At 43.7% G+C, this 27,473-nt stretch overlaps 1 protein-coding gene across 1 annotated transcript; it reads right to left on the bottom strand.

The window, feature by feature from the left end:
- Positions 1-13,148: 13,148 nt before the first annotated feature.
- BTG2 (BTG anti-proliferation factor 2) lies at positions 13,149-18,288 on the bottom strand. Its single transcript, XM_083446173.1, has 2 exons — positions 17,661-18,288; positions 13,149-16,014 (listed from the first exon to the last, which is right to left on the bottom strand). The coding sequence occupies exons 1-2, from the start codon at positions 17,833-17,835 to the stop codon at positions 15,677-15,679; spliced, it is 513 nt and encodes a 170-aa protein (XP_083302299.1). The 5' UTR covers positions 17,836-18,288; the 3' UTR covers positions 13,149-15,676.
- Between the last annotated feature and the right edge of the window lie 9,185 nt (positions 18,289-27,473).

The following is a 27,473-nucleotide window of genomic DNA, read 5'->3' on the forward strand; positions in this document are numbered from 1 at the left end:
CTGAGCCCTGTAAAGGGAGAGGGATGCAAGGGTAAAGTGAGAGCCACTTCCCCAATGGTGAGATCCCGCAGAGCTGAGGAGCATATGGAAAAATCAGAACCACATAGGCATGGACAACCAGGGATCTTTCCCTCTCAGTAGTTGCATGAGCAGATTCTAGGCCACGGAGTGCATGGGAAAGAACCAAAAGATCAGGCTTAACCACATGACTGAGATGCTCACATATGTGCCTCTTCAGCAACATGAAATTACCTCACCACTGGAAAATGCATGTCACTCTGTGTACATGTAAGAATCGGAGAGAGACAGAGAGAGAAATTGGTTTTACTATTATCTGTTTGCATAGCTGAGCCTTTAAAAGTAGTAATTTCTATGATGCAACTGGTTCCTTAACGGAGATTCACATTAACCAGCCTATTGACTCCAACTGGAAATTTCATGTAGATTTTCAGCTTTGAAAAAGAAAGCAATGTGGTGGTGGTTACATTGAACAGCTTTCTAGACTGTTTTTTTGCATTACAGTGGTACCTCGGGTTACATACGCTTCAGGTTACATACGCTTCAGGTTACAGACTCCGCTAACCCAGAAATAGTACTTCAGGTTAAGAACTTTGCTTCAGGATGAGAACAGAAATCATGCTCCGGCAGCGCAGCGGCAGCAGGAGGCCCCATTAGCTAAAGTGGTGCTTCAGGTTAAGAACAGTTTCAGGTTAAGAACGGACCTCAGGAACGAATTAAGTACTTAACCCGAGGTACCACTGTATATAGCCCATTGCTATAACATGTCATCAAGGCCAAGAATGCAACAGGGCAGAAACAGAAATTAAGCGTTGTTAGGGGTATGTGGAATAACTTGTTGAATGAGTATTCCAAACTAAACAAGTAAACAGGTATTGCATAACCAACACTATTCCTTCTTCTTTTTTAAATAAACGGCCAATCCATATTTACCCATAGCAGCAGGAGTATTAGAATGGTTAATCTCTAGACAATTTAAGAGACCCATGTGGGAAGCTGAGTGGAACTGAATCCAGTACATAGTGCTGCCATACACACACTAGCATGTTGTGGGCAGTGACAACTGGAACTCAGCACAAGCTAAACATTTCCCCACAGCCTCACCACATTGCAAATGCAGACTGTAAGAGCACAATACACAGGGAAGGCCCAGGGCATTTTGCTACCTGAAGTGAAGGTCAAGATGGCTTACCCTCTCAATTCCATACACAGAAGCCAGGCACAATGGCAGTTGATTCTTTATTCAACAAAGGCAACAGGACATCATTCTACACCATATTTGAAGGCAGTAGGCTAGTTTAGGTGGTGTAAGACAGGCTGCAGGGCCGTCTTTGCCCGGGGGTGCAAGAGATGCGGGCCACCCAGGCGCTGAATTCTGAGGGGCGCCTGGCACCCACCGCTGAAGCTGCCTAAGCTCTTAGCTATTTACCTGTTATGAAATAATAAATAATTTTGATCAAGCTAGAAAAACAAAATACATACATACCTAGGTATTACCAAAATGTATACCTACTGTTTCACTAAAGGACTTTTGACTTTGTGCACTCATTTACCAAAGACGTGCCATGGGCAGCCTCCGTGGGGCCGGCGCCCCTCTCCTTGTCCCCCTCCTGGTCCTACTCCAGGCGGCGCTCCAAGGCACCCAGACCTGCAAAAGTGAGAAGCTCCTCGAGACGCCTCCCTCCCGCCGCCGGACCCTCCTTCTCTCGCTCCCCCGACGCCGCGCTCTGACAAGCCAGCTTGAGTGCCAATGGAGAGCCGCACTGGGGAAGGGGAAACGTGCCTGGCTGCCTGCCGTTCCTGGACCCCAAGACGGAGCGGGACAGGCTGCCTCTTGGCTGGTTTCAGGGCTGGTGGGTTGAGGGTTGGTTCTGCTCACCGGTGTGGCAAAAAAATGTGGTTTTTTTTCGCTTTGGCTAACTCCCCTGCCCTAAGGTGTAAGTGTGGTGTCTGACATAAGCATAATAAAAGTTAATTTGGGGGCTAAACTAAATTTGGGGGCGCTGGGCGGATCTTTGCACCCCGGTGCCGCATATGCAAAAGACGGCCCTGGCACCCTGTGTCTGGATCATAGCTCTGTCCTCCAGCATCTTACCACCACCCCTTGCCCCCCAGCATCTGCCACCTGAGGCAACCACCTCACGCTACCTAATGATAGAACCAGTCCTGATTACACATCCAAGTCCATTGGATGGCATTATGTCCTTGGCTCCATCGTTTGAATTATGGGCCTGATTCTTAGGCTGCACACACACACCACGTATTTCCCTCAAAATGCACAGTGTTTCCCTCAAAAAGTCATAGGAACTGTAATTAACCCCTCATGGTTCCCAGGATTATTTGGAGGAAATGTGGTTTAAATGAACGGTATCTTTCCAGCCTTAATCTTTCCTGCATCTAGGTAAAATATCATTATCTGAGTTTGCTTGGTTTTTTTTTTTTTTGTGTGCAGCACCATATTTCCTAGCACTGCATCTACCATGAAGGAAAATGCCCCAAAGGATTCCAAGTTAAAAGTCATGCATGCATCAGCCCACCCCCAGCTGGGGGTTTGCAACACTAAAGGGGCAGGATGGCTTTTGTTTTTGGTGGTCTTGTAGTAAGGTTAAAGCTTACTGGGAAATGATATACAATGAAATGAAAAGGATGTTTAAAATAATATCTGCAAAACAAACCAGAAGCCTTTCTCTTGGGAATTATAAGGATAGGACTACCTAAATTGTATAGAAACTTATTCATGTATGTGACTACAGCGGCAAGAATGCTACTTGCCCCAAAATGAAAAGAAGCCGCCCCAGCAAAGGAGGAACGGATTCAAGAACTTATGGAATATGAAGAAATGGCGAAACTTACTGGAAGAATAAGAAATCAAGATAACAAACTTTTTATATGGTTTATTGAATATTTACAGATAAATTGCAAACAGGTAAAAACACTGGCAGGGTTATTGGAATAAGCTGCGGTTACCCAGGAGCATATATTTAAAGAAGATAAATAAATGAGTAAGTTAAGTTAATTTGGATATTAAAAATAAATTGAAGGAACTGCAGAAAGAGGGGGAAAGTTTTAACGTTTTAAAATGTCAAAATGATTGTCAAATCAGTGAAATGTATATATCTGAAAAGTATAAATAAAAATTTAAAAAGGGGGGGGAGGTGGCTTTGTCTTTAACAGACTGAGAAGGGAGCATGTGGTTGAGACTTCAAAGAAACCTGCTCTTCAGCAATTCCCTCTTGTCATTTTCACTGTGATTCTGGGGGGACATTGGAGGTCCTGGGATGATCACAGTTTAACCATTACTGCTTTAATTTATACAGTGAGCATGATGGCCTATGCGTCTCTCCTCCCTGACACATTAATGAGACCGGATTTGTGGTAAATTGAACTTTGGTGTCCTCGGCAGCTGAAACGAATGAGAAGCGCTGAAGCCACAACTTGAATTAATTCTCTCTCTCCTCCCTCCCTCCCTCCCCCTCCCTCCTCCCCCTTGTAGGTTTCAGGCAGGCAGGTGTTGAAACTGGGCTGTAGGCTACAGACTGATTTCCCCAGATACAAGAGCTTGTCGTTTTGCTTACACTGTTGCCTGACAGGTCTTTAACAGAGCCCGGCGCAATGTCTCCTCCTCCCCCACATCAGAAAACAAAAAGAGCTCAGGAAACACCTGGAGGCCAAGTGCTGCCACACTGGAGAAGGGCTCTTCAGCTTGCTTCGCTCTCCGCCAGCTGCTTAAAAATAAAGGCTGAATCATTCATCGGTGCCCCACCCAGGGGCCCTGAAATGTTTACCTCCCTGACATGAGCACAAGCTCAAACGTGTTTCCCAGCTCCAGAATGCTCCCTTTCTGCAGAGTTTTTGCACCATGCGCTTTTTTAAATATTGAATTTTATTCTTTTCATTCTTTGGAGTTTTTGCACCATGCGCTTTTTTAAATATTGAATTTTATTCTTTTCATTCTTTGGGAGATGCCCAGAGGACACGAGACATTGGGTGGCCATTATTTCTATGTAACCTCGAGTTACATACGCTTCAGGTTACATACGCTTCAGGTTACAGACTCAGCTAACCCAGAAATAGTACCTCGGGTTAAGAACTTTGCTTCAGGATGAGAACAGAAATCGTGCAGCGGCAGCAGGAGGCCCCATTAGCTAAATTGGTGCTTCAGGTTAAGAACAGTTTCAGGTTAAGAACAGACCTCCGGAACGAATTAAGTACTTAACCCGAGGTACCAATGTATTGCAAATCGATTAATAAATAGGGCCATCATCATCGTGCAGACTTCAAACAGTAGCACACGGCTGACTAAGTGTTCTAAGCACCAACACTGAGATTTTACTCGAATCTTATTCTTTTTATTTTTTTCTATTCAGGGCTCTCCCCCCCCCCCTCCCCCAGCTGGAACTTGAAGGAATTCAGTTCCGGCCCCTCTCAGGTGGGTGTCCTTGCCATTCTAAGAGAACGAGGGAGATGTTCATGGTAGGTTCCGGCACCTCTTTTCCTAGAAAAATAACACTGTTTTTATTTATTAAGTTTCTATACCACCTTCAATTAAAAGAGAAGAGATATTTAAAATATGCTAAAACAACCAGTGGAAATGGATTTGAAGGAAAGGCTACCTCCTTTTACCTGGAGCATTCTTGTATATCTAAGATAATTATATAGGCTGTTTTCTGTGTCTGGTTAGAGAGGAGGCAGCTGGGAACAAGGAACTTGGTGCCACTGTAAAACATGCAAAATAAAGGGTTGGCAGCTGCGATAAGTTCCGCACCACATAACTCCCAGCCCTTTCTTGAGTCATCTGGGGGTTTTTTGGTGCCTGTGCATTGTGCATCTGTCTCCATTTATGAGGAAACAGGGAGCTTCCCAACACACAAACAAAAACTGTAGAATTTTGTGAAAGATGGGCAAGCAAGTCAGCAAGAACCACCCTCGTTCTCAGCTCTTGCTATTTTCTTTTGCTCCTACCCAGTGCTATTTTTCTAGAAAAAGAGGTGCCAGAACTCGCCATGAACGCCTCCCTTGTTATCTTATAATGGCAAGGGCACCCTGCTGCGTGGTCCCACAACTGAGTTGGGAAAAAGCCCTGCTTTTACCTTATATAATCTAAAACTCTGTAGAGGGTTGTTGAAAGGGCCACTTCACACTAGGAGTGCAGGAGAAATCCCAGTCAGTTCAAAGGCAAACTTTCAAGGTGATCTTAACTAATTCAGTTTCCAAAACAATATGCAAACCAAAATCCAACCATCCTTAAAAATTCACACTTCTCCAAATTTTGCAGTGTAGCAAGTAGTGTGTACAAAAACATATACTAAAGTGTGCATGTATTAGTGAAAGTAACAGGCAAAAATGCAGTATATTAAGTAAAATTCATTGCAAAAATGTGCATATTAGGGGGAAATGCATTTAAAAACATGTATAGCAGGAGAGCTAAAGGAAGTGAAAGGAAAGTCCAAAAAACCAATGCTGTAAAGAAAAATATTGCATAGGAACCTGGAATGTAAGAACCATGAACCTGGGTAAGTTGGATGTGGTCAAAAATGAGATGGCAAGAATAAATATTGACATCCTGGGCATCAGTGAACTAAAATGGACGGGAATGGGTGAATTCAGTTCGGATGACCCTCATATCTACTACTGTGGCCAAGAAACCCGTAAAAGAATTGGAGTGACCCTCGTAGTCAACAAAAGAGTAGCAAAGGCTGTACTGGGATGCAATCTCAAAAATGATAGAATGATCTTGATACGAATCCAAGGCAGACCTTTTAACATCACAGTAATCCAAGTTTATGCACCAACTACTGGTGCTGAAGAAACTGAAATTGACCAATTCTATGAAGACTTACTACACCTTATAGAACTGACACCAAAGAAGGATATTCTTCTCATTATAGGGGATTGGAATGCTAAAGTAGGGAGTCAAGAGATAAAAGGGACAACTGGCAAGTTTGGCCTTGGAGTTCAAAACGAAGCAGGGCAAAGGCTAATAGAGTTCTGCCAAGAGAACAAGCTGGTCATCACAAACACTCTTTTCCAACAACACAAGAGACGACTCTACACATGGACATCACCAGATGGGCAGCATCAAAATCAGATTGATTATATTCTCTGCAGGCAAAGACGGAGAAGCTCTATATAGTCAGCAAAAACAAGACCTGGAGCTGACTGTGGCTCAGATCATCAGCTTCTTATAGAGAAATTCAGGCTTAAACTGAAGAAAGTAGGAAAAACCACTGGGCCGGTAAGATACAATCTAAATCAAATCCCTTATGAATACACAGTGGAAGTGAGGAACAGGTTTAAGGATTTAGATTTGATGGACAGAGTGCCTGAAGAACTATGGATGGAGGCTCGCAACATTATACAGGAGGCAGCAAAGAAAACCATCCCAATGAAAAGGAAATGCAAGAAAGCAAAGTGGCTATCCAACGAGGCCTTACAAATAGCGGGGGAGAGAAGGCAAGCAAAATGTGAGGGAGATAGTGAAAGATACAGGAAATTGAATGCATATTTCCAAAAAATAGCAAGGATAGACAAGAAGGCCTTCTTAAACAAGCAATGCAAAGAAATAGAGGAAAACAACAGAATGGGAAGAATCAGAGATCTGTTCAAGAAAATTGGAGATATGAAAGGAACATTTCGTACAAAGATTACCATAATAAAGGACAAAAGTGGTAAGGACCTAACAGAAGCAGAAGACATCAAGAAGAGGTGGCAAGAATACACAGAGGAATTATACCAGAAAGATATGGATGTCTCGTACACCCCAGGTAGTGTGGTTGCTGACCTTGAGCCAGACATCCTGGAAAGTGAAGTCAAATGGGCCTTAGAAAGCACTGCAAATAACAAGGTCAGTGGAATTCCCACATTACAATGGTGTTTGGGCTTTTTCTTTCACACAATACCCCTCACACATTGAAAGAACATGTAAGGAGCTTGCAAAGTTGTACAAAATAGCCTAGGTTCTTGCTGGTGAGGTAAGTGTCCCCCATTGGCCACATGCAAGAGTCTTGCACACATAGAACTCCTAGATGTGAAGGGGAATATTTGTCTAAACAGGGTCCCCTCACACATACACCCCACACACAGAAGAGCTGTACATGCATGCCTTTCAGAGAGCTGAAAGTGAACACATGTAGTGTGTGACCAACAGACAAGTCAAGGGCAGCAGGTGTACACAACTTGACCATGCATTGGGTGAACATGTGATATCTTGTGTGTATTCTCTGTTAATCAAAATACAAGGGTGGCTTCCCCTCACCCACTCCATTGTATGCCTATATATATATTATTTTATTTTATTGCATTGCATTTGCATTCTTGCTCTGTGCCATCTTGAGCAACGATTGGTAGAAGCATAGGAGGCAAGTTTAACAAACAAACAAACAAATATGTATGATGCAACCCTGAAACACCACCTGTATCTGGCCTAAAATACTCCACATGACATGACAGCCACCACATGACACACATTTCACATAGCAATTTCATTTGTACTATGGTGCTTTCCTTCTAAGGCCATTCAAAATGAATCCTGATAGGAAGGAATGTGCAATATTCCTAATCACAGAATTATTATTTTTTTAAAAAAAAACCCGATTAACAAAAGAGATACATTTAAAAAGAAGAAGAAAATAATTAAGAATTTAAATAACCCTAAACATCCGTTTTCATATTTCAATACACATTAAAACTTTTTTATTTTAGTTTTGTACAGATCTCATTAGAGGACCTGAGTTTTTCCAAGGCTCAAGCACTTAACAAAACTTCCCTCATGGTAATTGCTGGTGGCACGTTTTCTTCTTGTTTGTTGGCATTGTGAATAATTTTTTATTTTCAAAGAGATAAATAATAATTGTTTATTTATTGCATGCCCATCCTGACCTTCCTCCAAGGAATTCAGAGCAACAAGAGTGGGTCACCCTGCCTCTTTCTTTTATTTGAACTTAGGAAGCTGCCTTATTCCGGGTCAGATCATTGGCCCATCTAGGGCAGTACACTCTGTAATGAGTGATGGCAATGACTGGCCCAAGGTTACTCAAGCAGCTTCATGGCTTAACAGATATTTTAATTCTCATTTCCTCAGGCCTAGGCTGACATTCTAACCACTACACCATATTGGCTCTTATTTAAAAGCCCACTGGCTGAGAAGCAGTGTTGGTTGTGGCATATGCTTGCTACTAGCAACCTACAAATACCTTTTGTTACTGGGGACACAGAGCCATTTAGCACTGTAATTATTTTATTACCTACGTTAACTACCATAGTGCTTGGTCATATAAACATACCTGAAAGGAGTCTGCGACACAGGCAGGGATACCAATAGTGTGATAACTACTGTTGCAGGTCACACAGGAAGTCTGCTGGACCAGGAAACTGATGCTACATCTTGACCATAAAAGAGCTAGCTAGCATCTTCCGCTAGCTCCTTACTGAAAAAAGGATGAGAATGGAAAACTTTGGCTTTCAGCACATGGTAGAATTAAGCTGCACACAGTATAAAGGCCTTGTGGAGGAAGAGACTGGCTATCAAGATGACCAGGAAAATCCTGAGTAGTAAGTAAAGATTGAGGGCTGGCGCTTAACATAATTGCTAAGCCTGTTTGCCAGGCTCCATGGAAGTAGGTTACCTCGCTGCTGGGAGGAGCTCTGGGAGACAACTCCCATTGATTCCAGGTTAAGCCATTGATTTAGGTTTGCGGGTGGGGAGATAAATTCAGGATGCAATCCACACCTCATTAAAGTCAACTGGAAAACTCCCACTGAATCAGTGGCTCTGGATTGTGCTCATACAGTATGGGCTAACCCGAACAGGTTCTGAGAATCCCAGTGGACTTTACGTACACAGCAATGAAGGGAAAAAGAAATCAAACTGAGTAGCACTGCTTTGATTTCAGTAATAATAAAAATACAGCCATACCTTGGAAGTCGAATGGAATCCGTTCCAGAAGTCCGGTTTTGACTTCCAAAATGTTCAGAAACCAAAGCATGGCTTCTGATTGGCTGCAGGAAACTCTTGCAGCCAATCGGAAGCCATGGAAGCCCCATTGGACATTCAGGTTCCAAAGAACGTTCACAAACCGGAACAGACACTTCCGGGTTTGCGACGTTCAGGAGCCAAAACGTTCAGGAACTAAGCTGTTTGACTTCCAAGGTACGACTGTAATAATAATACCTCGCCCATCTGGCTGGGTTTCCACAGCCACTCTGGGCGGCTTACATCACATATCAAAACATAGTAAAACGTCAAACCTTAAAAATTTCCCAATACAGGGCTACCTTCAGATTTGTTCTAAAGGTTGCGTAGTTCTTTATCTTCTTGACTTCTGATGAGAGGGCGTTCCACAGGGAGCGCACCGCTGCAGAGAAGGCCCTCTACCACTGACACCCCCAGAGCACTGCAATTGGTTTAGCATTGGGGTGCACTTAGAAGAGCAATAGCAAAACAACAACCAATTATCCTTAAAATGCTCACAAATGCAGAGTTTCAAAGTTCCGTCCAAAGATAAAAGACTCTTATGCCAGCTGAAACACAACCACTGGCGAATTAAATGTTGTTATTTATTAAAGAGTCGTGGTATCATAGTGATTGTTGTGCAGACGCAATTAACCATGCACCAACAGCAATAATAATACAGCTGCAATCTTTTTTGTCATCTTGATTGCCGGTGACTCAATGTAAATGATGGTGAATCATCCCATCACCTGAGAAACTTCTCCCAAACATAGCTTTTATATCAGGCACTTGGGTCAATTGGAGGGTGTGCATCTCATTCTAAGTAGAGTTCTGGAATCTACATGATTGCTTGGTAATCAGCCACTATTTTAAAAGCTCTCTTACAAGCTCAGGATCTTTCAAATACGTGCATATGTAGTAGTGGAGAGCATTAAAAAGAGCTTTTATTTCCCCCCCACCCCCACCCCGCTTTGAAGAGCTAAATTGCTGCAAATATGCATGATGCTATAATGTCCCAACATGGTTTGTGTGAGAGCGATTAGGTCAAGTTTATGAGATGCGGGTGGCGCTGTGGGTTAAACCACAGATCCTAGGACCTGCTGATCAGAAGGTTGTCGGTTCGAATCCCCGCGATGGGGTGAGCTCCTGTTGCTCGGTCCCTGCTCCTGCCAAGCTAGCAGTTTGAAAGCACGTCAAAGTGCAAGTAGATAAATAGGTACTGCTCCGGCGGGAAGGTAAACGGCGTTTCCATGCGCAGTTCTGGTTTGCCAGCAGCGGCTTAGTCATGCTGGCCACATGACCCGGAAGCTCCTCGGCCAATAAAGCAAGATGAGCGCCGCAACCCCAGAGTCGGCCATGACTGGACCTAATGGTCAGGGGTCCCTTTACCTTTGCCTTTATGGTACAATGGGCCTTCATTTTCTGGGGCAAATACAACCCTAATAATAAAACAGCAACATGGATCAAAACCCCAAAGTTTCACCAAGCAATGTGTTATTTGTACCACAACAAATCATGGCAAAAATTAACTGAACAAGTCAGAAAGAGATGGCAAAAACACAGGAGTACAACAGGCTCCCCCTAGGCATCATGCCAGATTGCTAATGTTAATAGGTGATTTTTGTTTACTCACATGTTTGTACATTATAAAATGAAGGTGAGTTGGCACAAACTTTCCCAGGCAAAGTGGTTTAAGTACAGTATCTCAGGACTCAGCATTGTACAAATGCTACTGATTGGATATTGCACTAAATTCACGTTAAGTAGATCCTTTGGTGCTATTATTGTGCTATCTGAAAGGAATCACACAGATTACTGATATCGGATCCAGACAGCAAACCTTCTTCATGGCTGCAAGAAAAGAATTAGCATACAAATGAAAAAATCCAAATCCAAAAACCAGTGGCTGAATACTGGTTATGTTGTAAGGACTATAAGATATCATTGGTGTGATCAAATTGACTTTTACAAGAGGCTAGAATGTATATATCTAATATAGTAATGGCAGATCTAGATAAATATTTATTTTCAGTACTGTATGGTCATATTTTAATAAAGGTATAAATATTGAAGCATACATACACACATTTGGATTCTTCTGCTCGTTCCTGCTTTAATCTTGTAATGCATTTGCCATTTTACAATCACACACTGTTATCTACTGTATTGTCCCAAGACAGGTGCCACTGCTATTATGATTTTATTTTGGTTCAATTTTATTATCCAAAGTCCAGAGATTGAGATTACTTTTGCTTTAAGGGTGCAATTAGATTCTGAGGTAAGTCCAACTTGCCTTTGCTCTTTTGGATCAAATTCAGAACACCCTGAATGTGCCAGAACTCACTTAGTTGAATAATCTAATGCACAAGAGAAATATGACCTGAAAGAATAAGATCCTTATTAAAGTGGGACAAAGGCTTTGCTTTCTTTTATGCTACTAGAACTGGGCATCCAATATTCTTTTCATTTCATACTGTGTTCTTGGAATTGCTATTTCTGGAGAACGATGTCCCAGCCTTTTCTCAGACAATTACTTTGAAATTGCATAACCTTGGCAAGGAAGTCAGAGTCATGAAGGATGGCATTAAACATAGAACCCTGCCTGTCATTTCCTTGACAACTGATTAGGGAAATGCAGCTTCTCTCAACTGTTTTGTTTTGTTTTGTTAAAAAGTCCAATCTGTCCCCTCAAAACACTCCATTGGAGCACTGTCCTTTTTAAAAAAAATCTCAGTACAAGTTAAAATGTAAAGATAATATGTGGAAATATTTTTTGGGAGTGAACTGTAAAAAAGTGGTATTTTTAAGCAATGAGGTTGATGTGTTTGTTGCAAGTTATGTTGTTTTAACATGTAGGAAAATGGAAATTAATAATAAAAAAATATATTAAAAAGGTAGAGATCATAGTAGCTTGGCCAAGGGATGGGGAACCAAACTTCAGGGACCTCCATAAAACCCTTTAAGACTTGGCAAACTGGGGACAGACAGCAATACAGGCAGTCCTTGCAAGGCGGAAGTCAGATCACTTGGAAAGCAACTGTATTTTGAGATCATGTCTAGTGTAACAACTGGCACATTTCATTTATCATCATCACCATCATCATTATTTATGGGAAGCAATCAGCACCTGTTCTGCATTTGGGCACACAACCTTGCAGAGCTGTTTCCTTGCCAGCATCACTTGTCCCCTTGGTACCTGGAAGGGCTCTGCAGTGCCTTTAATCCTGGGAGCCATCACAGCATACCCTCAAGCACAGCTGGCTAAATGCAACCCATTCACCTGCTACCCACATCCCTGCTGCCTCTTCCTCTCGCAAAGCACAAGGTATTCGGACGACACCATCCACAAGCAGCCCTAGAGTTTTTAGGACACTTGGAATGAGGTGTATGATTCAGATGTACTATCTCCTTAAAGTAATCCCGTTATTGCATCTCCGTACTTACTACAAATAATCCACCTAAAATGCTATCCACTGGCACAGTTAGGCGACACAGAAACGCTTCTTTCAATAGCCACATGTATTACTTCACTTCAAAATGTGGCAGGTTAGCCCTGCTGTGGGGAGGTGAGAGGGGGCTGTCCTGCTCATTGGCCAAGCAGAGCCCCGGACTTCCCCTCCCCTCCCCTCCTGAGGCCTTGCCTTGAAGGCACACAGTAACTATAAATCCATCATAAATCCCCGTTAGGGCTGCTTCTGTGCATTTCTGGTGGTCCCAAGCACTGTTTGAGATATGGGTACAGTGTCTTGAAAAAACACCTTGACCAGAGGCCCGTAGGATGGAGGAAAAAATGGGGGATATAACCAGCAAACTATGACAGCTCTATAACAGGGGTGGGGAATCTATTGTTGGCCTACCACTCGCAACATCTCTGCTGGAGCTGATGGAAATTACCATCTGAAGGGCCACAAGATCCCCATCCTTTTTCTACATTACCTTAATCACCAATAAGCTATTTTTCAAACACAAAATTATCAGATTCTAGACAGTGTTGCAGTCAATCAACTAAGTCCTACTCACAGTAGGACCCTAGCCCACTGCAACTAACAAGCCCAAGTTAGTTATGCCTGTTGACTATAATGGGCCTACTCTGAGTAGGAACAGCATTGTTGCAATGCTCTTTATTTAAGAGCCAGATAGGTTGGACCCCTTATTGCAAAGAATGAGCCAGGGCCTCGGATTATTTCCAGCAACGTATTTAAATTGCTACATTTTTATTAAAGTAACAAAAGTGTACATTTTTCAATATATCTGTACATTTTGCATATAAAAACACTATTGTACAATAATCATCCCCCCCAACACAAAATAGCTTACAAACTTTGTATTATTTTCACCAATTATGAAAAGTAGGTCCCGCTCAACAGTCCAGCTCAAGTTTTGCAAACGTTTTTGAAAAGAAAGGGAGGAAAGGGCACACACTCACACCCATAAGCTGTTCCTAAATCACAGCTAGTCAGCACTGCAACAGTTTGTGTCAGGCTTGTAGTCAGAAGGCAACAAAGAGCATACATCAATTCACAGCTTTTACATGCACGTTACAAAACAGATTTTGGCCAAATTTGGTTGGCTTAATGCTAACAACAACAAAAATCTTAATACTAGATTCCATGCCTGGTACAATAGCATGATATTTGGTAACCTTTTCTGTTCCCCCAACCAATCCTTCAAAGACGTTGGGGAGGTAACAAAGGAGATGGAATAAGAGCTTGTTTTTTTTAGAAGCACCCTTCGTTGGTAAAGAAGGAATAAGGGGAAATACTAAGATAAATTTAAAGAGAGTTGCATTGATCATGCCAACCTGGCAAGCCAAACAAGTACTGGCATTAGGGAAATTCCATGTAGAGGCAGGGAGTGTAGCAAAACAAACTTCTTTTTTCCTGGACATGTTACAGTTCCCACTCGTATCATGTTTTCAATGCACCAGATAAGGAACAAACCTCCCAGGTAGACTTTGAACAGAATCTTTCCTCAGAGGGGAGAAAGCTACAGTGCAGAAAGTGTTCCCCTTGTCATGCTACCAAATATTGCACAAGTATGCTAACGGAGTGGCAGCACATCTTTTAAGCTTATAGGGGACCCTTAGTGCTTTACAACCTTTGCATTTATTGACTGGAGGGTCTGATGCTCAAACACTAGAAGCTTCACATATTGAGCTTGAAGAAATTAAAATGATTTCACAGATGGGCTGATGCACCTGCTAGAAAATTTGGGGTGCAAGGAAGTTCCCACCATGCAAACCCAACTGAAATGAATAGGAACTGTGTAGTTGACACTCTTGTTAAACTTCTATCCATCTCAATAGAGGTTGCCCAGGAGAGCTTCCTGGCAGGTTCCAGCTTTTAAAAAAGGTGGTCTTTTAAAAAAAAAACCCTATTCTGTACAATACCCCTTCAATGGTATGCCACTGCGGTGCTGAGATTTCCCTGTTCAAACATTCATATATTGGAGCACAAAACATTTTAAGAGTTGTGTGAGAAAATGTTTTGAAAAGTTAACAGCTGCTTCGAGAACAGAAAACTGTCCCTCAGAAGCCTCTCCTCCTCCAGAGTGCCCAAATTTTAGGAAAATATATTGCACAGTGTCTTGAGAACTCAATTCACGAAAGGCAGAGGAGGAAAAGCTCTGGGGATGGCAAAGCAGTCATCCCTTCAAAGCAAGAGAAAAAACCAAGAACACCTTGTGCTCTGAAGATGTTGGTCTTTAAAAAAAGAAAAAAGTTAAGTGCCCTGGTTTTGAAATCACGTCTCAGCAGTTATTGGCAGCATAGTCAGGAATTTTACAAGGTCAAGATAAAGGCATCAGAACAGATAAAACCCTGATCAAGGCCATCTCCCAGTAGGTAGGTTAGTTCACATTGGCCTGGCCATTGCACTTTTTTGTTTTATGGGAGTTGACTGCTACAGAGTAACCAGCCAGTGATTCAGCCCAGATCCTGGTTCTCCTCCCCAAGCAAATCTTATGATTTTAGAAACCACACATTTGTGTGCCAACTGGAATTTTGCATGAGCATGAGGTACAGGATGCGGTGCAGAAAGAAAGAAATCAAGTTTTGTGCAAAAAGATGGGCTGGCACTTAAGAAACTCAACACCCAATAGACCAAAGAAAGCGGCTATCATTGAGACTGTGTTTTAGTAAAATGCTTTTAAGCCATGAAAAAGCAGAAGGAATTGCTCAGATTAGGATAGTGGGTGAAGCTGGTGATGAAGCAGAACTTGTATATCAGTTTAATAAAAATGAATGGACTTTTAAGGAAAACTGTCACAGCTAGAATGAGGCCATGACACCCCGATCTCAACATGTAGGGTTCATGACTTAAGTACTACCATCCTGGCCTTTAGATTCACAGTTGTTGTAGCACTTACCCCATAGTTAGTCACTGCTGAAAAGTGCTGTGCCCTGCCCCACCCCCCTTTTGTTTCCAACCCTGCATTTCCCAGGTAGGTAGGTCAACCCTCCAGAATTGTCATCCAACACCAATTAGGTAGATATTGGCTTTTTTTTTAATAGACTCGCAAGCTTGCAACAGCTTTTAAAAAGGCACCTCAACACCACTCCACGAAAGAGTGGTGCCTACTATTTGATTTCATTTTGGATTTTCTCTTTTTAAAAAAAATATAAATAGCTCTTCATTTTTAAAAAAATACATCCTCAGGTGAGGTATACAGTAGCCCATGTCTTGGCAGTGTAAGGACAACGGGGAGTGCTTAGCTGGAGACTGTCATCATGTAGCTTTTGGAAGGGCTGGTGCGCCCCAGCATCATCTGATTTTTGCAGGTGAGCATCCCATAGGAGCTCACAGGTGCTGCAGGTGCTTCATATAGAACACAGATGGATCCATCCTCACCAATCCGGTAGGATACCTCATAAGGGTCCACCCAGAGTGTGAGTTCACTGGGCAGGAGCTGATATAGCTGCTGGAGGTTGAGTCCAATCTGGCTAGCTGCCTTGTTGATGATAGGGTCCATTTTATGGTTGATACGGATGCAGCGATAGCCAGAACCTTTGAAGGGTTTCTCAGGAAACCAGTGATGTTTATAATGCTCTGCAAGGACACAAAAAGAAACACCAACAATGGTAAGTGATCACAGCGAATAGTTGCTGAAACACAAGAGACATTTTACACAAAGCAATGTACAGCTGCTAGCTTGGTGTTTTATTTGGGCTCCCATCCTATGCCTTCAGTTTGATACAGACTTTGACATCAATCAATCATCCTGACTTCAACTTCCATATGCTCTCAATCTTTTCAAAAATTCATTAAGGCAAACCTTTTACACAGACCAAGTCCTAGCACCATAAAAGGTTTGTTCTAATAAGCTGCTTTGAGTTCAATAGGTCTTTTTTTTTTTCCCATTGACAACTCAACCATCATTTCCCATGAGGAATATAAAAATGGAGTTACAGGAATAGTTGTGGACAAATTCTGAGGCTTGGCAGTAAAGAAGTGTTTTTTTGTGTATTTTTTGTCAGGAGTACCAGGAACCTAGAAGCCAAGCACTGGAGTTTCCAGGAGGTTTAACTGATGCATTAGCCAGAGTACTTTACTAATCACTTAAAGCTCCTTGGCAGACCATGTCATTAGCATGCATCCCTGGCAATCCTCACCTCTGTACCCCAAACTGACAGTACAGCTCTATCCCATAATTTATTTGTTAGGAAAACCCTTCTAATTGCATTATATATCCAGAAACACAATAGAGGGGCAGTGATTAAGACAGCCTTCTCAATAGAGGCTACTCAGTTGCTAGCAGTTCCTGAGTGTTAGTGCCATTAAACTCAGTGGAGATACACTTCTGAGTAAAGGTGTCTGGGATTGCACTTCAGGAGAGTAAATTATCCAAAAAGCACAAACACCATGGCTATTAAGTTTGCGGCAGAAGAATTACGCCTCTACTTCAAGCAGCTGTAGAACAAACTTAACTATAAGCAAAGATTCTCTAAAACTATTGACACTAGTTGCTTCAGACAAAGCCATGTAGTTCGCAGGAGCTCAGCAAAGGGGTTCAGATCTCCTCCACAGAACCCATTAACTAGCATGCCCTTCTGATCCTCCCAGTTCTTTGGGGCAAAGATTGCACAAAACGAACTTCCTAGTGGCTTCTACCACTATCAAGCTTCCTCTTTGACAAGAACAAAGAGCTCTCCTCTCCCACACCCTTGTAGCTCAAAAAAGTTTTTGTCTGATGTCATAACATTAACGTGGGAAGGGGGAGAGGAAAAGAGAAGGGAGAAAGCACAGCCAACAGACTGTGTTGATGCTTCCAGTCTGAATTTTTTATTATTACAGCAATGATATACCCAGTTAGAGAATGCTTTGTTACAAACAAAAAAGTCTCCCACCGAAGCGGAGGTAATTCTCGCCAACCACTGCATCTTTACGCAACTATAGGTGAGGATTTTTTTTTTTTTTTTTAAAAAAGTTTTGCGTTTGGCTTTGGGAGGTGGGGTGGGGAGAAGAGAGACACAACCTGAAATAAGTGACCCAAGACTTTTCCTAGGGATGCTGACATCTAGAAAACTGACGGGGGTGGGGAGGAAAGACAAGAAGAGATCGCATCAGATCGGTGGGTGTCCCTCACTTGTTCAGCGACGGGGAAAAGTAACCTGGCCCAGGAAACTGACCCCACCATGAGTCCAAGAGAGAAAGACATCCCCGCTTATCCTTCGGAGGGGGCTCCGTCCTCTCACCTGTGAGCGCCGCTTCCAGGGCCCCGCTGAAAACCTGAAGCTGCTGCTCGCTAACGCAGCCGCGGGTGCGGAGGAGGCTGGACACGAAGCCCACGGCGGCGGCGATCTCCGGCACCATGTCCGCCCGGCTGCAGTTGCTAACGCAGCTCCCATTCCAGCGCTGGATTTGGCTCATGGCTGGCTTAGTGGCGAGGTCGGGGCGGTCCCTTTAAGGCTCCGGGCTGTTTTTAAGAGAACGTGCGGGTCGGCAAGAGGCAATGGCAGCGCAGCCTGGGCTCGGTCCGTTCCCCGCGGAAGCCGCCGCAGCTGCTGCTGCTTAACGATGGTCTTTGGTGGAGGCTCCCTTCACGTCCGCCGCTCTCCCCAGCCCGCTGGTTGGCTTCGACGGGCTCGGGCTGAGCGCAGGGCTCTTAATACGCTTGGAAACCGAGGCGTCACCAACCCGCACGCTCCCGATTGGCTGAGCTCTCTCCCCCCCCCTCCGGAATGCAAATGAAGCTGTGACCTCAGCAGGGTGGAAGTTTTGACGCGAGTGAACCGGGAAAGCCAAGGCCCGAGAACATGGCGGCGGCGGCAGCTGGGCTCCGTTTGGAGGGGGAGGCGTGTGCTGGGAGGCTATTTATAGGGCTTTGCCTAGTAGGGGAGCTGTAGGATTAAGGGAAAGAGATTGCAGCTTGCCAAGCAAATCGGAAACACAAGGAAGAGGGAGCAGCTAGTCCCCCACCCCCCAAAAGCCCAGGGAAGTCTGGCTTTTAAAATCAGATCTGTATCCCAGATACACATAAACGGACTTAACAGTACATCCTGTGTGTGTTTACTCAGAAGTCAGATTTAGGCTGCTGCTGTTTGTTCTCTCCAGGATACGATTATCTGTGAGGGCATCTACTCGGGAGGAAACTATGGATGAAAGGATCTGCCCATTTCAGTTTTCTCACTTTCTCATTTTGCAAGTTTAAATTCAGTTCTCCACATTTCTGCGATGTTTCTTTAAAACAAGAAACCTCATGAAAAATTTGCAGCATTTTTCTGTTAATTTCTCCTAATAAACACATTTTGGTATTGTTGCCATTTGTCTGTCTTGAGAGGCAATAGTGTGCCTAGGAGCAAAGTCAAAGCACTTGAGAGTTACAGTACCTGCTGTGGCAGGGCATGGGAGAGACATGTTTTATTGGACTTGTGTCAGATGAAGGCATCTGGTTGCACTGATGCAGGTGTACCATGGCAGACCCTCCAAGTGTCCCTATTTTCCAGGGACATCCCTGATTTAGAGCAGCCGCCCAGGTTTCTGAATTGATCCTAGGATGTCCCTATTTTCACTGGAGAAATGATAGATGGAATGGTAAAGGTAAAGGGACCCCTGACTGTTAAGTCCAGTCGCGGACGACTCTGGGGTTGCTGTACTGGCCGAGGGAGAAGGCGTTTGTCCGTAGACAGCTTCTGGGTCATGTGGCCAGCATGACTAAGCTGCTTCTGGTGAACCAGAGCAGTGCACAGAAATGCCGTTTACCTTCCCGCCAGAGCGGTACCTATTTATCTACTTGCACTTTGAGGTGCTTTCAAACTGCTAGGTTGGCAGGAGCAGGGACTGAACAACGGGAGCTCACCCCATGGTGGGGATTCAAACCGCCAACCTTTTGATCGGCAAGCCCTAGGATCTGTGGCCCCTATTTTCATCAGCGAAATGTTGGTGTTTCTTCTCTCTGCTCTTCTCCCAGCCTTCATTCTTGCTCTGCTTTTGCAAGTAATTTTGCCCATTATAACGTGTTTTTGTGTGTAGTCTTTACTAATATATTCATGTTTAGGGACACTTTCCCCCAATATATCCATTTTTGTACACATGGGTTGGTTGGAGAACAGCAAACTTTGAAGGATAGGTGTGTTTTGGTTCTCGTATTGTTTTGGAAACTGTGAATTGGATAAGTTCAGCTTTAAATGTGATCTGAATCAAATCTCTCTCCTATTCCTAAAGGGAATCCCCAAGCTTGCTGTTTCAAATGACAAGCTTACGGGACACAATGTTCCCTGTGTGATGCCTGTTCTCTAGGAACATTGCCTTGAAAGTGAAACGGAGTCAAAGCTTTGAAAAAAATGCTACATGATATTGTCCTTCTAAGATTATACCTACTTAGCCTGGAAGAAGGGTTGCTGGACAGAACAACGAAACAAACAACAACAACACCGCCCTGCACATGGATAGCTAGCCCCTCCAGTCTGTTCAAATCAAGGAATAACACAGTTTAGGGTAATAAAACCAGAGGCATTGTTAGGAGGTGGCCCAGGGGCCCAAGCCCTGGGTCTTTTGTTGCAGACCTCAGATCTCCTGCCTCCCCCCATTCCCCCAATTAAACTTTTAAAAAATAATTTGCTTATAAGGCAGCTGGACAGTCTGCAAAGCGCAGTACTGATGAAACCCCACAGACACCCACCGCCGTAATTTCCCAGAGGCCTCCATAACATATAAATTAGGGTATGCAAATTGGTGTCTGGACCTGTGTCTTGAGTCCTTTAAGTACCTAGCAGCGCTCCTGATTAAAGCCATTATTGGCATTAATGGGTTCTATTGATTTAGCTTTATTACATGTGTATTCCTGCTTTTTCTCCAAGGGACTCTTGACTACATGGTTCTCCCATTTTCCTAATGTTATCATCGCAACAACCTTGTAAGGTACGGTAAATTAGGCTGCAAGGCCCAAAACCATTCAGAGAGTTTCATGGCTGAGTGAGGATGTGAGCTTGATTCTCTCCAGACTCCAGCCCAACAGCTCTCTTTAGCACAGCCGAGGGAATTCCAAATACCACCTCTATTTGTTAGCCACATCCCCATCTGTCTTTATATTTGCTCTTTGTGTGGTTTTTCTGTTGTTCTGCACAGATGATTATTTATTTATGTTTCACATTTGTATGCTGCCTTTTATCCAAATATTTCATCGGTGTCATGGGATACATTCCTGAACCCCTGCTCATGCAATTTTTGGCTTTTTAAAGGGGTTTCCCCCCCTTTTTTATCCTTCTTTGTACTTTTAATGCTTTAAAAAAGTTCAGTCCAGGCAGTGTGTCTAAACTGTACCGCTTAAGAGGGGAACACAACAAAGGCCGCAGAGCAACTCAACCCCCAGCCTTCCAGGCCTTTATTTGCAGGGGTGTACTTTGGCTTGATAGACTGCACAAAAGTCCACTTGATATAAATAGGCATAATAAACAAAACCACCTTGCATTGTGAAACCTTGCATGGTTTCCTTCAGCTGAGAGAGAAGAAGAGAAGAGACACATTATGTACACATTAGCAGTTTAAAATGCAGCAATGTTGTTTCCCCTGCTTCATTTCAGAATTGCATTTGCACGTTGTGGTACACACCAGAGAGGTGGCAGGGCTGTCTTTACCCACTGCACATCACTCACTTGCTTTTCCAGTGCCTGCAACCCCCACCAAATCCTATTCATGTGCTGTCATATGAGCATGCACAATGGCTGTCTCAAAGGTGCACACCTCGGCTTAACTGTGAAGTGAACATGGCTTACGTTTTCAAATTAGATAGAAGCTGCCTTGAGGGCGGGGGCACATCAAACGGCAGTAGGTATTTTTCAATAAACTGCAGGATAGATCTGGATTGTGGCTAACAACATGCGCACACAGCTTCAAACACCAGTGGTGGGAGTGCACTGCAGCCAGAGTAAATGACAACGCATACATAGCCCAAGATTCTTCTGCCTTTACTTACTGCTGAAACATTTTCTGCCATCACATCTATAATGAAAATAATATATAGCCATTTTGATCCTCAATGGGTATTCATGGAGACTTTCCCCATGGGATTTAACTGGGTTTAGAAGCAAGAGTTTCTGGTTTTAGCCATTAAATGATCACTTGATCTTGTCATATGAGTGATGGGACATCTAATGGGATGTCTAACGTCGCTGTGCTAACAAACCTTATGTGGTTTTAGTATGTTTTAGTGAAGTGGAACAAAGATCAAGGCTGTGTACACACCATACATTTAAAGCACGCTTAAGGGAGAGCTTGGTAATAATTTTTATTAAGGTTTTCAGTATTGCAGTGTAGTGCATATAAAAAAAAGAAAAACAGCACACTTAAGTTAAATGTATGGGGTTGCTTGCATTTTCTCTAAACTAAAAATCCCCAAATCCTGCAACCTTTCCTTATAGCAGAGTTGTTCCAGCCCCTTGATCATTTTGGTTGCCAACCTTTTCCAACTCTACAATACCTTTTTTGAGTTGAGGTGACCAAAGCTAACTGTTTGTCTCACTCCAGACAAACCACTGAATTGTGTCAAAGACATATGTTCATCATAGGTAGCTTGTCATGAAATTCCATCTTCTACACAACTATTAGTGGTGTGGTGATGGGGGGGGCTATCTCCTCTTTTGCATCTGGCTACTCTGGAGAATACCCCCTGCCTCGTGATAAGGCTGGCCCAGTTTCCAAAAGATCCTCAGTGAGATTCTTGTTTGTTTTCACAATGAGATCATGAAAATCCCAGGAGGATCGCTGTGAATATGCAATTGCTTAAGTTCATCTGGAGTAGAACACAGCGGCCACACCTACAAGTCGTAATTTTGGACAGGCAGTGGTTCAGGTTTTCAGAAGGTTTTGGAATGAGCTGGTCTTCTTTTCTCAAAGTCTCTACAAAGCTATACATTCCAGGTTGCTTCAGATGGTGCAAAAATACCCATGTCAGTCAACTGTGGATCAAGTTCATGAAAAGACAGGGCAATGTGGTAGCTGTGTTTTCCCTTCCCCCATCCATCTGCCATGGCAAAGTACCGTATCTGCATCATTGGACTGAAGGATCCAAGCAAATCTCTCACTATAGCCAGCTTTGTCTCTGTGGGCTTTGCAATAAACCACTGGATTAAAGTCATGCAAGGGCTTTTCTTATTTTTAAAGCATTGGCACACATGGAGAGACATACAGAGACGCAGCTGAAATAAGAACATCAGCCGTCACAGGTCGAGGATTGCTGCTATTTAGGTTATATCTCTGCCAGTGACATCCTCACATTGGGGTTTGAAATCTTCATCATGCCCTGATAAAGTTTCTTGAGGACATTGTGCAATAAACCCTATGCATGTGGCTTGGAAGGAAGATCTATTGTATTAAATGTGGCTTACTCCAAGGTGCCCTTTCTTATCTATGGCAATTTCCTCTCTGGGGGTCTAGTTACACATGGCACTAAATGGGTCTTTGCATTAAAAGTCTAGTTCGTTGTTTGGTGTGGGCTTTTTAAAAAATGCAGATTAATTTGGTTTGCAAGCAACATTAAGCCAAAGCACAGTTTAACATGAACATGCCAGTGTGGGCGTTCCCATAGCGGTGAGTGTATCGATTTTGCTCTTCCTCCAGTTCTGCTTTCACTGAACAAAGGTTGCCTTAGTATGTCATCTGAACCCAGGTTCATGGTTTGTCTCATTTGAGGCAAACCACAAGCTCTCCCCAAGCTCTCACCTATGGCAGGACTGGAGGAAGAAGAGCAAAGCAGCTGCAATCTCCTCTCTACAAGCTTGCACTTGGGCTAAGCCATAGTTTTGACCAGGGGTTGGCAACCTAAGGCCCATGGACAACAAGCAGCCCATGGGGGTTGTTGAACCAGCCCATGGACTCCCGCTGCCCTCTTGGTCGGCTCCTGTGCACCGTGCTAAACTGGAGTGGAGCAGAGCAGGGACCACCTTCCGCGAAGCTGGCTGGCTTCCCATCTGTTGCAGGAAGCTCCTGCAGCCTATGGAAAGCCGTGCATGCCTACTCCACGTCGGAAGGAGCGCCGGAAATAGCACTGGAAATAGTGTTCTTCTTTTCTTTTCCTTCTCCTCCTGCGATGAGGCTACATTTTAATATTTTAATGTTTCATTATTTTAATGTTGTATTTTAATTTTGTTTTTAAGTTGTAATCATTCAACTTGTTTTTATTATTGCTTGTAAGCCGCTCTGAGCCCGGCCTTGGCTGGGGAGGGCGGGGTATAAATAAATATTATTATTATTATTATTATTATTATTATTATTATTATTATTATTACTTTCCTGCTGTGGTCTTGAGGAAAATCTTTCTTCTGAGGTTAATATTTGCCTTAGGGGAAAAGTTGTGAAAGGGAAAATTGCAGTATTGTAACAGGGCCCAGAGGCCCTGAAAGTCACTAATAACAGGAGAGAAGGAAGAGGCAGACTTGCTTTGTCATGGGAAAACACACACAGTCTCTGCGTTTGTTTGTTTGTGTGTGTGTGTATGAGGTGCAGTTCTCAACACACCTCAGGCTGAGGTGGGCTGCAAGGAGTCAGCTCAGAGATGTGAAGCGGTGGAACAAGGCATTTCTCTAGGTCATTTATATCACAATCCTATGGATGTTTACCCAGAAGAAAGTCCCACTGTGGAAATTACTCCCTGCTAAACATCTTTAGGATTTCAACATGAAACAAGAATTTGAAATGCCTGTGGCTGCAACCCTAACCCTGAGAAGAAACCCCATGCAGATAAGTGGGGTTTACTTCTGAGCAAGTATGCATAAGCTTGTATTGCCCATGTGGCCTTACCAGTAAGATAATTAGTAGCTTGCTGTTTGTTTGGTTTTTTTGATTCCTTCTTTCTGAGACTTACTTGACTCTGGATACCAGTTGCTGGGAATCACTACTGTCCTCAATTAATATCAGTCTTCAACTGGGAATCTCCCAGGAATTCACTTCACTTGGCTTTTTGAACAAACCACCCCACCTTCGTATGCAGGAGGCAGTGCCTATTTATTTGAAGGTTTCCCCTCTCCTTCTAATTGAAACAATATTAAATCAGATTAAACTCAGTGGGACTGTAAATATGCCTCTGACTGAACTGTAACATTGTTTATGGGGCAACCCTATGCATGTTTACTCAGAAGTAAGTAACATAGAATTCAGTGTGGCTTACTCCCAGGTAAACAGCCTTAGGCTTTGTATGCACTGTACATTTATAGTATATTCAAAGCTCCTTTCCCCCTCCCCACCCTCAAGAATCCTGGAAACTAATGTTTACCCCTCACAGAACTAAAATTCCCAACACCCTTAAGAACATTTCCCATAATTGGGGGGTGGGGTTTGATTCGAATGTGCTTTAAAGATATGGTGTGTATGCAGCCTTAGTGTTACTCCTGAGTAGACATGCCTAGAACTGATCAGCAAAACTCTGCTTGCAGGGGATGTGTTGAAGTGTTTATTAAATTTCAAAGGAAAGTTGTTGATTTAAATTATTATTATTATTATTATTATTATTATTATTATTATTATTATTATTATTATTTTCATTATTATTTTCAAAAACAGCTTCTGCTTGAAATTGCCTGGTCACTGGATTGAGTTGCTGTAGGGAGTTTTTTTTACCCTCAGAAAAATCTGTTAACTATCTGTTTGCACAGACAAAGCAAACTAACTCTGAAAGCTGTGGGGGGAGGGAATCTTATTGCAGTTGTGTTCAGACCTGGGTTTCAAGGCTGTGTGATTTCAGTTGTGCTTACTGGCCAAACCAGGTCTGGAGCTTGCTTAGCTGGAACTGTGTATAAATATCAAAGATAATATTTGGCTTTCAGACCAGGGTCAGAACACAGTGGCAATAACAGGTCAGGTCATCAGGATGGTAAGAAATAAGGTTGCAATCCTTTAACTTGGCAGTTAGCTCTGGTGGGAAGGTAAACGGCGTTTCCGTGCGCTGCTCTGGTTTGCCAGAAGCGGCTTAGTCATGCTGGCCACATGACCTGGAAGCTGTACACCGGCTCCCTCAACCAATAAAGCAAGTTGAGTGCTGCAACCCCAGAGTTGGCCATGACTGGACCTAATGGTCAAGGGTCCCTTTACCTAAAAGACAGCCAATTTAAACTACTCAGTGATCAGGAACTGTTGCCCTCCAGATGTTGTTGGACTACAACCAGGGGCAGAGGAAGGGGGTGGTAGGGGCAGTCTGCCCCTGGTGTCATCACTGAGGGGGTGACATTTGGCGCGCTGCCTGCCCGTGACTCCCAAGCCTACCCCGAGCCGTTGGGGGAAGGGGCAGAGCTGCGCCGCCTTGTCCCCTTCATTTTGACAGCTCAGGGGAGGCTTGGGAGTTGTGGGCAGGTGGCGCGCTGTTTCCTGGGCTGCTTCTTGGGGGGGGGGGAGCCTCCCCCGAACTGTCAAAAGGAAGGGGGAAGGGAGCAAGGCTGCTGGCAAAGGGGCACAGCTCCCTCCCCCCCCCCCCCGCCGCCCAGGAAGCAGCCCGCAATGGGCGGCTCGCTCGACCCCACATGGGACGCATGCTGCGGTGCCCCCCTGGGACGCTCACCCTGCCCCCATGGCCCCGCTCCTGGGTGCACAGCATGTACGCCACTCTGGGTGCCGGAGCGGCTAGCTCTGCCTCTGACTACAACTCCTAGCATCGGCCATGTTGGCTTGACTCATGGGAGTCAGGAATGCAGCAACATCTGGAGGGTCAGAAAGATTCTCCATCCCTGCCACCATTTATCTGCTCCTGTGCCTTTTTAAAATAGCCCAATATAGAGAAATTAAACAAGCCATGCTTTCCCTATCCCTTTCTTCCGCATGGCAAGAAAACATGCTTTGTCTCAGGCTACAGGCAGAGGCACAGTCAAAAAAGCAACCCTAGCAATGGTTTTGTATTTGTTGTTTTGTACATAAAAGGGATGGGGGCGAGTTTGGTTGCAGTGGTGTGTTTTTAAAGAGGGAACTTTACCTGACCTTTGCTACCAGGAAAGGACTCTTCATTTTCCTCCCGTAAAAATGGGGTGAATAAGGGCAACGTATAATAATGACAGCATTGTCCTAGATGAGTGTTCCAGCACTAATAGGAGTGTGTCAACTATACTGGCCTTCATGATGTATATTTTCTGCTTTTGCAATGTGCCCATTTGTTCCGCATTAAAGGCAGCAAATGGTACGGACGTTATAACAATCTTAATCTCAATAATCAAAGAAAACATCCATTCAATACATAGCGCAGCCCAGCCCTTCATAAGGTATTGATTGATTACAGGCAGAAGGAATTGCAATAATCACACCCTGCTCCTGATTGATGTTGACACTGATGTTTGTTATTAGGGATGAACATCCCACCATTTTGACACAAATGGCAAAGGTCTGCCTGAAGAAGATAGAAGTGAGAAGTGCCATTCCTCCATGAAACTACTGAGAGGAAACCCTGGCCCCTCATGAATTTCAGACCTCTCTGTCTCTCTGTGTCTCTCTGCCCTAGTTCACATATGCATATGTACATCACTTAACTACTACACATATTATTAGGGAGGTTCAGACAACCCAGCCCTAGGCACATAAATAACCCATGCAAGAAGATGCAAGGCAGCATAAGCCAGTCCTGCTCCCTGTCGCCAATCAGCAGAGGAGTCAAGCCCTCCTGTTGTCCACGTTCAGCCAGCATGTGAAGGAAGACAATGCATGTAACCAGGAAATATCATAGAAAGAAGCAAGGGTGAGAAACAGTGCTCTGGATGCACACACATACACAGACACATTCAGGACCCTAAAAACTGCAGGTTGATTTGATTCCTATGAGAGATCGTTCATGTGTTTGGCTCAGGGTGGCACAAAGCACATCAGTTAGGGTGCTCAGTTAGGTGAAACAGAGACCCTGGGTCCTGCCATTTTAATGATTGCTTGGAAAAGAGAATTTTAGCAGGTGGTTTTGTTTGTTTGTTTGCCTTGCAATGTGCTGGCACCCTCTCCTTGTTAGAATCTGCCCACCCTAGCTGAGCTTCGTTGAGCATCCCATAATATTTTGATGATTATGTGTTCCTCCACCCCTGCCTTCAGTCTTGCCCTCGACATGACCC

Source organism: Podarcis tiliguerta (assembly GCF_965153285.1).
Source record: "Podarcis tiliguerta genome assembly, chromosome: 6".
In the NCBI taxonomy this organism is placed as follows: domain Eukaryota; kingdom Metazoa; phylum Chordata; class Lepidosauria; order Squamata; family Lacertidae; genus Podarcis; species Podarcis tiliguerta.